We start from the raw sequence: 12,698 nt of genomic DNA on the forward strand, positions 1-12,698 counted from the left end.
GAAATCGAAACAAATGAACAACAATAATGTCCATCCGTTGAATTGTCTTCTTCCTAAAATACATTACTGTTCAATTTAAAGACATGACTGACATTTTCATCTTAAGGAAATGCACAAAAAAATCCCAAAAATTCTCTTAAAGTTAAAATGTAATATTAGAGCACAGCACATCTATCATCATACAGTAAAAAATCTCCAAAAACATTAATCTTGTTCCACAGGATGTCACTTTATATCTTTCGACATTCACTACTGATTTTTGGTACACATTCCTTGACACAAAAGCAACATTTCTACCTAAAAATTATTTTTTAGATTCTCTTTTTTCATCTCCTATTTCACAATAATCCATGCCAATTTCCATTTTCAACAAATTGCCATGATGCTCAATTTTCGGTAATAATAAAATCAATTCAAACTAAATGGCAATTTTGTGGAAGGAAATAATCGTATTAAAATTTCAATCATGCCAATTAACTTCATTGTCCGACTAATAAAGCTTACTTTTATTGTCGAGATAGGGAAAAAGTTTTGTGCCATTTGTGAAGCAAGCAGCATAAAAAAAATTCGACTCAATTTTTAGCATTTTTTACATATTTGTTTTATTTTTTCCAACTTATTTTTACATTCCTTCTTTAACAATGTTTCCAAAACGAATTTGATATTGCATAGACGAATACCACGAGTTCCTCGAGAGATTAATCTAAAATAAGAATCCACAATAAAAATTTTGTCATCATTGTCGTTACGATTATTGAATAGGTGAGTGTTTTTGTTGACTGAAATTTTGTTGTGCTGTTAAGTACGATTGTTTCCATGGCTTTGACTAGAAGAAAAAAGTTGAAAAATAATTGTGTGATTTAAATAAATTGAGAAAAGTTTATAACGATTTTGTTTTGAATAGGGGTTGCAGTGTCGGTTTGAAGTCGATAATTCGTCGGAATTTGCGATTTTTGGTGGAACTCTTCACTTGATTTGAGGCATGAGCTGAATTTTGATCAAAAAAGTTCAGACGAGTTTATCGAAATATCAAGTTCAGTTTAGTTGACTTCATGCAACATTCATGATGACTTTGAGGCCTAGTGTAAAGTCAGTTATAGTGCAAAGTCTTTAAGCTGCATTTTCGTACCCAAGCGACACAAATTAAGCAGGCTTCGTTATTAAACCTAACTCTAATCTTCTTTATTAATACCAAATGGAATCCGTTTCCATTTGACGTCCACATGACAGCATATATGTGGCCAGTTAAACATTGAAATTGACATTTAGGTCAAGTTATATCTTGCAAAGCTCCTGCTTCCTACTTCCTACTTCATCACTTTCTGAAATTCATCTAAAGACGTACAAATCGACTCGACTCACATAACCTCTACTCAATATAAATAACCTCAACGCATTTCATTCTCTTTGATCTGATACCTATCACGATGTCAATCTATCAAGTCAAAGTGAATCCAATACACGTTGTATTTATATCACACAAAAAAATTCACTGAAAAGTAATCAAACAAAAAAGATTTTTTCTTCTGTAGATTTTCCTTGGGGATGAATTGAAGTATAAAGTTCTACGCATCATTCGATGTCTTAAGTACATAAGAATATATTTATGAAAATAAAACCGCGTGCCACTTTTGAGTAAATAATTTGATTGTTTAATAACTTTTTTTTGGGGACTTAAAAAAGTTCCAAATTTATTTTTTCTTCCTTAGCTTTTCAATTTTTATGATCAAAGAGAAAGAAATGCGCTGAAAATAAAACATCTCAAATATGACTTAAATAAACTCTCATACACTTTCTCGCTTTATTTTCCCTTAACGACGATAATGTGGTTCGTCCTACGTATTTTTAGAAATTTAATTTGAAATGGAATTCCATTTTCTGTTCTATTCTTTGACTTTATTTGGCTGATAGTCGGATCTTTTTGAAATGAAATTTTTCTTTTGGTTTTGATCGTGATAAGAAAGAAGAAATGTCAAATGGAAGATGAGTTTGGAATTATTTGTGGCTTTATTTGATTTGAACGCTGTTTTTGAAGTTGTTCTGTTTGATGAAGGAAGAAGAAGTCGTTGGATGAAGATTGCGAATGATTTGAGAACATAAAGCCTAATAATGGATTCGATTATACTCTCAGCAAGTAACAAATTCTACTAAGATTATGTAACTATGCACCAGTCAACCTCAACCTCTTCTATTTCCTCTTGATTAATCTCTACTAAGGAACCCAACTCCTTAGAAAGTCATCACGACAATCTTAAACCGTTTCACATTCTCTAATCTAAATTATGATCAAAAATTAATTTTTTTCCTTTCATTATTGACTCACATTAAGTCACGAACTGTAAAAGTTTGTAGATTAGAAATTTGAATAAAAATTATTTTTCACGGTTTTATAAGCTTTCATAATTTTATGTAATGGGATTATGAACAAGAAGCTCAAATATTAAAAGCTTTTAATATTATAACAATATAGTGCTCAAAAGCTCTGTTATGATAAAGTAAGTGATGCTTAGTTGGAAGTTCCGGTGATTTAATTGAATTGAAAATAAGATTGAACTGAATCATTGTATGAGTCTTATCAAATTTTCAATTTGATGATAGAGAATGGAAAATCACAAACACGATTTACGTAGAAAACCACGAACATACAAGCATGTAGAAGCATGCAGAATTACAAGAACAAATTTGTTCATTATAATCATATTATCTTGCAATGTAAGAATCAAAATTGATGAGAATAATTCTAATTAGGTTCACAAATTATTGACCTGGTGTCGGATTTTGGATCTTTAAACCGATTTGTGCTACTCGGGAAGTTCAGGTCCTTCAATTATGATTCAATAATAATCAGAGCTCGAAGCCGTCTTGAATTTTGTATCGAAATGCCAATTCGAGACTACTCGAGTCAACTCGACTCGACTCCATACAAAATTCAAATGAAAAAGTCGACTAGACTCCATACAATATCCTTGTCGACTTTCTAGCTCTAATAAAAATACCAACATAATATGTTTATCGTAACCGTTGTTACCGTTGTAAAAATAAACATTAAACAAACAGAGACACTCGTGTAACAAATAATTACAACATCTGACCTTTAATTAAACTTTAATTTACAATGTCAAGTGTACTGTTGACACTTATCTGTTGCTTGACAACAACATAGACAACAAAACTTTTTATCAACATACTTGTACTTGTCTCTTCTTATTCTTTTACAGAGTTCCTCCATTTTCTGGGAAATGACAATTTAACAAATGGTAATTTCTATAAACAAATATGAGATTGTTTTGTTGTGAAACAAATGAAAAGCACTTGAAATTGAATCAAATGAGTTTTGCTTTTTAGAAAATGATTCTGCATATGATGAAAAATGTAAAGTTTGGCAAATGTTTGAGAAATAATAAATTTAATGCCTCTACACAGAAAACAGACGAAAAAAAAAACAATGAAAGAGGAAATTTAAAGCACATGTCAAGAAAAATGATATTTTTAAGATAAAACTTCTTTCAATTATCCTAATACATTCACAAACAGCAAAAGCATAACAAGCAGAAAACATGAAAACTTTCTGAAAAAAGTCATTAAGATTATTTTTTTTTTATTTAATGTCACAAAAATCCTTAAGCTTTTCTTCTTGATTTGTACACGTGCTAGAATTGAGTTTCATTTCTTTTCTAATTTTTACAGAATTGTTTCTTCCCTTATTTGTTTTTATTTCGAAAATGTAGGAGAAGCTGTACTGTTGCTGTTGTTACTTAACTGCTTTCCTAATCATCGTCAAGAAATAAATTATTTTTAGTATTATCCGAAAAATCAGAATGTCAACAAGAAGTTTGTTGGAATGAAAGGGTTTAAATGGTGCCCTGCAGTGCTGTTGTCTAAGTGATTGGTCATGATCAAGGTAAGATTTGAATAAAAGAAATGATTTTCGTTACTTTGAAGTGCTCGTGTCTTGTAAAATCCACAAGCTTTTGTGAATTATGGAATGTTGAGCTCTAATAGCACATGCTGGTTGAAAGATCACAAATCCGGCATCAAGCCGGCGTGACACTATCATGGTGTTGAGTTTAAACTGTATCCAGCATCTAATTAGAGTCACGTCGGCCTGTGGTCTGCTTTAAATCAAATTGGACATCTTGTAAGAGTCACGTCAGTCTGGGGACGACTTTAAACCAAATTGGACATCTTGTAAGAGTCACGTCAGTCTGGGGACGACTTTAAACCGAATTGGACATCAAGTCAGAGTAATTATAATCAATAATCTTTAAACGACCCTAATTATTAATAGTTAATTTTCTGTAGGACATTCAAAAGCTATTCAAACCCAGACATTCAATTCGTACTCATCAAAATAGTTGGTATAAGAGGTCCAAGATTGTTACTCGAATATTCAGTAATTTTTATTTAAATGCTGAATTACCAGAGTATCAATCCCTCCATTATGTTCATGGAGCTGTAACAGACACAAACTTCGTGTAAAAAACCAGCAAAAATTCAAATTAATTTCTATTTTCCACCTGAAAATTTCCATTTCTAAACATCAATTAAAAGTCCTGTAACTTCATCAGTGATTTTACATTCTAAATATTTTCACCATGTCATTCATCCGTTCATTCATTCATTATTCATGTTGTTTTTTCAAAAAAAAAAAAAAAAAAAGGATGAATAAAATTTACCGTCCATATGAAAAACATGAAGCGTGATACTCGCACGAATATCAATTGACGTGTAGCATGAATACAATCCGGTATCTGTCGTTGTCACATTTTTTATCATTAAATGCGATATAGAAGCTCTATCATCGTGTTCTGTTATTATAAAAAAGCCCCTGGGCGAATGATGATTAATTTCCTGTGTAAAAATGCGTAAAAATGGATCAGAAATGAAAATGAAAAGAGAGATAAAATTATATTATTTTGGCTTATCATTGCTGTGTTATTAATTAATTTGGATGTGGAACAAGGATTTTTTTTTGGTTTAGTAAGAAGATTTTTAATTTGATTTCAATTAGATATAAATGAAAAACGTTTGGGCATGTTGATCAAAGCATAGACACCGAAAGTCTAAAATGACACCTAAATTCTGATGTCGGAACTCCAAAAAAGTCATAAAGTCTTCCATAGGCAAGCAATTTAACAAGTCAGACAGAGCCAGAGGTCAACTTAGATGGAAGTCGAGTCGACTTTTCCATATAAAATCTGAGTCGATGGTTGCAGTGAAGAAGTCTGTTGCCGATCTCTTAAAATTTGTTTGTACTTTTGAATTTTATCGCACAACTCCAGAGAGTTAACGACATTTCCGATCCCGATGGTAACTTGTCTTTGAGTAAAATACTTGGAAATTTCCATGCCATTATGTACTTTTACCCTGACTTTTACAAAAAATGATCATGAAAAATCATACAATCCCTCAAGAGAAAATTTTGTTGCTAAAAGCCTTTCCACGAGATAAATTTAATTTTTCTGATGAATTTCGTGAATTGTTTTTGTTGACTTTCTGGCTTGATGTTGAATCTTGGTTTGGTTGAGACTTGTATTTACATTAAGCTTCAAATTTTTTAAAGATTTTTAATGAATATTCTGTATTAATCTTTAATATTGAATACACAGAAGAGAGTAAGGAGACGTAAGAGGACGTTCACTTATTATGTAACGTTCTTGGAAGGAGAACTGACGGGTAAGGAGTCTGAGGAATTGAGCCAGTTGTAGGTGGGAGGGGTTGGGAGTCTGAGAAATTGAGGGGTTGGAGGCTGAGAATTTAAAATGAAATTTTGTTAACAAGGGAAGAGGGAGGAGGACTCTGAGGACAATAAGTCGATTTTTCGCGTTATGTAATAAGTGAACGGTTCCTAAATGACTGTACAAATGACTCTAAAGAAAATGATTCATTAATTTAATGTCTTTGATGTTTTGTCGTTAACATTTGACAATGCCCTAACAATCATATCATGTCGCTCAAGCTAATTACCAGCATTAAGTTTCATCATAAAGAATAAATCAAAATATCTTCCAAAAACAGCTAAAATTCACATTCCTTGTTCCTTTTTCTCACAAGAACACTCACCTGATTATTATACGACCATCTTAAAAAATATCTTTTATCGTCTCCATTCGGCATTTGTTTAATGTAGCATGTTAAATTTAAATTTGATCCAATCTCAGTGAACATTTCATTGCCTTCGAGTATCGATAGCTGTGGATCTGTGTGGCATTTTTATTTCGCGTGTTTAACAATACAACACCCCGGAGTGGAGGAAATGGAATATAAAAAAAGCAAAGAATAAGGCACGGAAAAGTGTGATTAAAAGTCAATTTTTCTTCCGTGCCAATTTCACTTAGAAATAAGCACAGCGAAAGAAAAGAAAAGAAAAATCTTACCGATAACTTTTAAATAAATCATTCGACCAACAGGCTGTGCCGTTGAAATTCCAATTTGACATTCGTAAGGTCCTTCATCTTCTTTTCTCACGCGACGTATCTATTAAATGAGATGAGATTTCGTCTGTTTAGATTTTTTTTGGCTTTCAGAGGGGATGAAAGATGATAATAATTGAAACGGAAGATGAGAATTAAGTAGAAATTGTCAATTGAGAATTCGATGAGATTAATAGAACCTATAAATAATTGTAATCGTCATATGGCGAGGGAAAAAAGTGAAAATTCTTCGATTTTTTTGTCCTTCTGTGATTTATTGCTTTAATAAAGTCATTTTAATGGAGTCAAAATCTGTCCATATTTTCTATTTCTTGTTCTGTCCTCTAACAAACATTTCAAAGAAGCTTCATTTTCTTCTAGGCAATAATACTGATTACTTTCTATTCCAAAGAAATAGCTGAAAGAATTTTGGCAATTGAATGTTAATTAATTGAGGCTGTTGAGATGTTTTTCTGAAGAATAATTAAATAATTTAATAAGACTTTAAGCAATTAATTGATTTTGGGCATTATGATGGAATTTCCAACACATTGTTTTGCAATAATCTTATTAAATCTTATTTGAAATTGACCCAAGAGATTAAAATGAAAGAGTTTGAGTGATGACTCTCTTGTGGCTGATTTGTGGACACATTTATTAATGATAAATGGAATTGATGTCCGTTTATAAGTCATGAACTGAAAATTATGCAATAAAGGTCATAAAATGAGCAAATCATTTTTCAAAAAGCTTAAAATTTAAATTTCTTTAAAATTATCAAAAGGTTTCTCATATTTCAAAAATTAAAGCTTGTCAGGTGTATCGAGCACAGCCCTTTTTCCCTTTCCCGAAAGAATTCTTGAATTTTCCAGAATATTTCGTGTAAAGAATCCCAACCCCCTCCCTAATTTTTTACGAAAGTTAACAATTGAAGGTTATTGAAATCAAAACAGAAGCACCACAAAAAATGTTCATAAACAGTACGAGGAAAATTAAGGAAATTTAAAGCCCCAGAAAACTCTTTTTATTCTCTACAGCATTAGAAACCTTAGCTACGCCCTTGAAACTGTCAATATAGTTTGAAATGGAATTCTTCTTACCAACATTAAGCTAGGCTTTTGGTAAGGAGCTTGAAATCTAAGATTAGCCTTTTTTCAGTCTGATCTATTTTAATGCAGGATTTACCAAAAAAGATAAAGCTTTTCACTTCAAAATTTAAGCACAATTTTCGAAACTCGAGAACTTTCATATTTTGCACAGAGTTTTTGGAACTTTAAGCTTTTTTATGAAGGGTAATGTTATTATTACTTCATTGAAAAACTTTTTGTTCTGTAAACATTATATCCTCATTGTAAGGCGAACCATAATTTTCTTCAATGGCTACATAAATGTACGTAAACATTATCTTAACTCTTTTTTGTAATGACTTTATTTTGAGTTTAAATAATGATTCATAAACTTCTTAAAATAGACTCTGAGGTATTGTTTGCTTTGAATTTATTTGATTTGTGGGCTTTTATTAAGCTACTGTCGTCAATGAAGATCATTGTTTTAAGAACAAAATTATCAGTATTTTCATACACAAATTGCATCTTTTTACAGACCACACACATGATATTTGTAGTCTGCCCACACACTAAATTTACCCCATTGTCATGAACAACATTCAATTCCCACATGAATGCATGAAACTGAACCAAATCTACCTACATCGTATTTCCGGAATGTTAAAATTGACATGAAACTAAATGGAATCGAAAATATATTCAATAGCATTGTAAATAAGTACAGTTACGTGGATGTGATGTTTTACCCGAATAACACAAGTCGGTTAATCGATCTGAAATCTGGAACCAGGCTGGATTGACATCATATCTGGCATGGTATCAGATTTAAACCGAATCCAGCACTAGGTCAGAGTCACGGGGCTTGTGCTAGATTTTTATCGATTAACAGAATTGTGGCATTCGGGTTATTCAGCGATCCATGTACTCAATAAATCTCGAGACCGAGAGTGGGAAGAACTCTGTACTTCTCACAATACAGTACAAAAAGTATTTTAAAGCATAGCTTTTGTTCTCATCCATAAATCCTGTTAAGACAAAAAACTAACATCGGAAAATCTCTCAGACACAAAAAAATAAGAATCCTTTCATTATCATCATTAACAATAATGGCACTAATCCTATGAAATTTTCCACTGCCGTCGAACGACAGCAAAAAGAGAAAACAAGGAAATAAAGAACAAAAGCAAACAGAAAATGAAAATTCCTTGCCAAAAGGAAATTTCGAGTCTCACTTATCGTAATCTGTAGTATCATCTCATCTGCCTTATCGTTGCTTACCTTCAATGTCCAACTATCATTATGTGGATTGTGAAAAATCTGATATCTTGAATCCTGGGTGTACTTGAATATTCCCACACTCAGCAAATTAATGTCATTATGTCTAATCCAACTTATCGAATTGTTTCCTAAATTTCTGACAACACAAACCATATAAGCACTCTCACCCTGCATTACGGTCATATTTGTAGATATTGTCGGATCGTTAAGATCAAAATATGGCAGTCCATGTTTATCTATTATTGTTGTTACGTCATTGTGGCCTTTATTGAATTGACTACTCTGTATTTGATGCTCATTATTTGTCAGATTATGTTTTATGGTCGTAATTGATGCCATTCCCAGTTGAAGGCATGTTGTGCCTATAAGAATGTATAGATTGATTATATCTCGTGTGTCGTACAAAATCCGAAAATTGAAAGAAAGATTTACGGGAGGTTGTAGGAGTTAAACAAGATGAAATTATATACAATTTCGATGACTGTGTCTTATATTTCGTCTAAATAATTTTCACAAAATTTTCAATGTCACTTAAATCTCTTTTTTCTTCTTCTTGTGACACTTAATTCTCTAATTTATGTTTTCTTGGGATATGCTGAATTTTCATGAATATGTATTGTTGTTCTATTGTTCTTAAGGGAGAGTTAAATGTACAGTTGGAAAATATTTTTGTGGAAAAATATAAAATTCAGAACAATAACAAAACCAGACATTTTCTTCACTTCTGGTTCGAAATGAAATGAGGAAGAAAGGAACAAGTTTGCATGATTCATTGAGCATTCGGACGTTTGTTAAAATTAAGGATAAATCTTGATTTTATCAATGCATTTGTAAAATGCTGTACGATAGGTTTTGAACACAATTTGAGACAGTAAGTCAAGTGGAGATGCACATGTGGATAATGTTCAAGAAAATTCAAGTACGTAATTGTAGAAATTTAAGGAAATTGACCGATTTTAATTTGTTTTGACCTTGTTTGGTCTTGATTCAAGCATAAGAGCATAATGTTCATGCATCTATGCCAATAAATCTTAAATTTCTTCGATGAAGAAGTAGTTAACTCCAAATCTTGAATGTTTATGGTGATTCGTTTTACTTTTTGCATCACATCTTAAGATTTTGGCTACAATCTACCGTGTATTGGGACATACTTTGAAGATCACTGATTTATGCTTATCAAAGCTCAGATTAAACTCAAATTTCATATGTAAAAGTCGACTCAACTTCATGGAAAATAGGAATTGCCATCAAATTCTGATGCCTATAAGCCTACCAAGCCCAAACTGCTCAAATCATTGCCCGATTTTCTCAAAAAAAATTTATAATTTCATAGAAAAAAAGTTTAAACAATATAAAAGAAAGAGAAGCTTGTGTAGCAAGATTATGTATATTCCAAGTATGAAATATAATTTAGTAACATCTTGAATGGCCCTTTTGTGCTACAATTGTGCTCATACAAAAGAATAAGATAGAGAATGTTTCTAACCACAAAAACTGTTTGACACTTTCTGCAATTTTCTAATTTATTATCCGCTTACTTATTTTTTGGGTCTCTTACTGTACATTTCATACCAAACAAAAGCAGAACATTTTCTTGTTAACTTAAAAGTAAAGTAAAAGAAATGACAAAATCTTATCTCATACAGTGTCTTGTGTCCCCCCATCCGAATACTTTAATGTCTCTTCTGCACGACCATATTTTCGGTTTATTTTTTTCATTTCAATTTTGCTTTGCGTCTTGCGTTTTTTGTGTGTGACTATTATGTTGTGCTACTCTCATTTTCTCGTTTTACAGTCCTAATCGTATATAATTTATATCACCGCTTAAACGCTTGTTAAAGATGGAATTAGAGAAGTATTATAATTAAGTCTATGGGATTTATCTCGATTTTTTGAGCTTAAAGTCATATTTAAAGATTTTCATTCTGTTTTTCTCATGACAATGTCAGTTTTAAAATGATGAAAAAAGATTTTTTTTTTATTTCTGGTATTTTTTTGTCTTAAATTTTTTGTTCTTTTCTTGATAAAAGAATGTTAAAAAAATATGAGTTCAAAGAGAAGAATCCTTTTAAAAAAAGAAAAATGCTTGGAAGAAGATGATAATTAATTTCTTTAAAATGAAGTACATCGTACTGTGTGCATTGAGTGAAAGAAAATTGTGGGTGGGGCTTACAATTAAGTGAGATTTAATTTTCTTGTGAACTCATTATGACGTGTAGTAACAGGGTTTAAAAATGTAGATATGAGTTCGAAGGCAATACGAATTCTTTATGAAGTTTAGTTGACTTTAATCGAGTTATCCAAAGGTAAGTAACCAGTGGGTCGCGATAGGAACATAAATTCCCAGATTTCAGGTGCGACAGTCTCAAAAGAGTTGCCATTGCTGAGCTAATCTATACAAAATTGCTCTGGACTCTGTAGATCCACAAATCTCGGAATTATTGAATTTTAAGGAAGCAGCTACTCAAATTTTGACTTTTAAATAGTCAGATTCCGAAGTTGACTCGGATTTTGTATGGAAAAGTCGACTAAAATAGGCTTGAAGTCGATCAGCTCCAAGTCGACTCAATATGAAGTCCGATCTGCTTGAGTCGACTTTTCTATTAAAATTCCAAGTCGATTTCAAGCTCCGTCAAACACTTTTTCACATAAATTTATTCAAAAAGCACTTCAAATTTCCTCAAAAATCACTAATTCCATGGTGTAAAGCCTACACTATTGATTACAACATTTTTATTGACATCCTAAATTCCTGATAATATTCAAATCATCAATTAACGAAGGCGTTTGATTATAGCAATAATGAATCTTCTTCTCCACTAAATCAACCATTTCAAACTTCATAAAATCAAACCATAAAACAAAAAAAAGTAAAATAAATTTTCATTTCCAACTTACAGAAAATAATTTGAAGAAATTCAACAAAATTTATGTTCATTGTGTCTTTATTTTCTCATTCAACTTTTATACATTCACTAGCTATTCTTCTTCATTATTTTCTTATTTCATAAAATTTATAGCCTCCGACAATTAAAGAGAACTTTTTTAAGTTTGATTTGACTCTATCACGTTTAATTACAATTTTCATGTTTAAATGATTCACATCGACATCAATAAAAAAGAATTTAATTTGCAGTGAAACAATTAATTTTCAGCATATTCATGATATAATATAATTAAATATTCAGTAAACGTTTTACACTTTCATCAACTTAGGAAGAAAAAAAATTTAATAACAAAAATTTCCATTCCATTCCAGGTAAATTGTGCGTTACATGATACACCACATTGAATGTTCGCACAGGGTTTTATATTTGAGGCACAACATGTATAAGGATGTATACACAATTAATTGATAATTATACCACTTAACCTCATCGCGTTTGTGCTATTAAATCAACATCATCCCATGAATGTCTAAACAGAAACTAAATTGTGTGTGATGAAGAAAATTTGTGATGATACTTGAAGATATTTAAGCGATATTTATAGAAATGTGATGTGGAGTGGGATTTATATTGTCGTTATGTCTTTCATTAGTGATTTGTGAATAGATTGGTTGCTTGGTGATGCTTTTGTATGAATTTCGGATGCATTATGAGTATGATTAATCAATATATTTGAGAATGGTTAATTTTGTGAATATACTCATATAAATAGGCATGCAGATGAAGATAATCGGCTAAAAATCGTCAATTTACGACTTCTGCAGGTGGAATGTTCTGCAGATTACCACATTCTACCGATGGATTATTCCGTAGATAGACCTTGATTGCCATACTCATAACATGCGACTTATCTGTTTGGGTTCGTCATTTTATCGTGTAAGATCGATGCCTTACTCTAAATTTATTAACATATTCCACATTTCAAATGAAATCAGCTGCTAAATCATCAAAAAAAGCCCGTGTAATTTGCAGAACACAAGCGAAAAATCGGC

General features: G+C 31.5%; 1 protein-coding gene across 1 annotated transcript; it reads right to left on the reverse strand.

Annotated features, from left to right (window-relative positions):
* Positions 1-473: 473 nt before the first annotated feature.
* LOC139098157 (neurotrimin-like) lies at positions 474-12,187 on the reverse strand. Its single transcript, XM_070650279.1, has 6 exons — positions 11,657-12,187; positions 8,759-9,120; positions 6,378-6,477; positions 6,064-6,200; positions 4,677-4,851; positions 474-826 (listed from the first exon to the last, which is right to left on the reverse strand). The coding sequence occupies exons 1-6, from the start codon at positions 11,694-11,696 to the stop codon at positions 699-701; spliced, it is 942 nt and encodes a 313-aa protein (XP_070506380.1). The 5' UTR covers positions 11,697-12,187; the 3' UTR covers positions 474-698.
* Between the last annotated feature and the right edge of the window lie 511 nt (positions 12,188-12,698).

This window comes from Chironomus tepperi, unplaced genomic scaffold, assembly GCF_022539635.2.
Source record: "Chironomus tepperi strain 1889 unplaced genomic scaffold, CSIRO-AGI_Ctep_v1 contig_445, whole genome shotgun sequence".
In the NCBI taxonomy this organism is placed as follows: Eukaryota; Metazoa; Arthropoda; class Insecta; order Diptera; family Chironomidae; genus Chironomus; species Chironomus tepperi.

What these genes read in the sequence shown, in the direction of transcription:
- LOC139098157 (XM_070650279.1), bottom strand. Translation starts at nt 11,696, where the DNA reads ATGAACATAAATTTTGTTGAATTTCTTCAAATTATTTTCT. An exon ending in ATTTCTTCAAATTATTTTCT is followed by an intron (nt 9,121 to 11,656) that starts GTAAGTTGGAAA and finishes ACATTCTTATAG; the next exon opens with GCACAACATGCCTTCAACTG. An exon ending in ATGATAGTTGGACATTGAAG is followed by an intron (nt 6,478 to 8,758) that starts GTAAGCAACGAT and finishes CTCATTTAATAG; the next exon opens with ATACGTCGCGTGAGAAAAGA.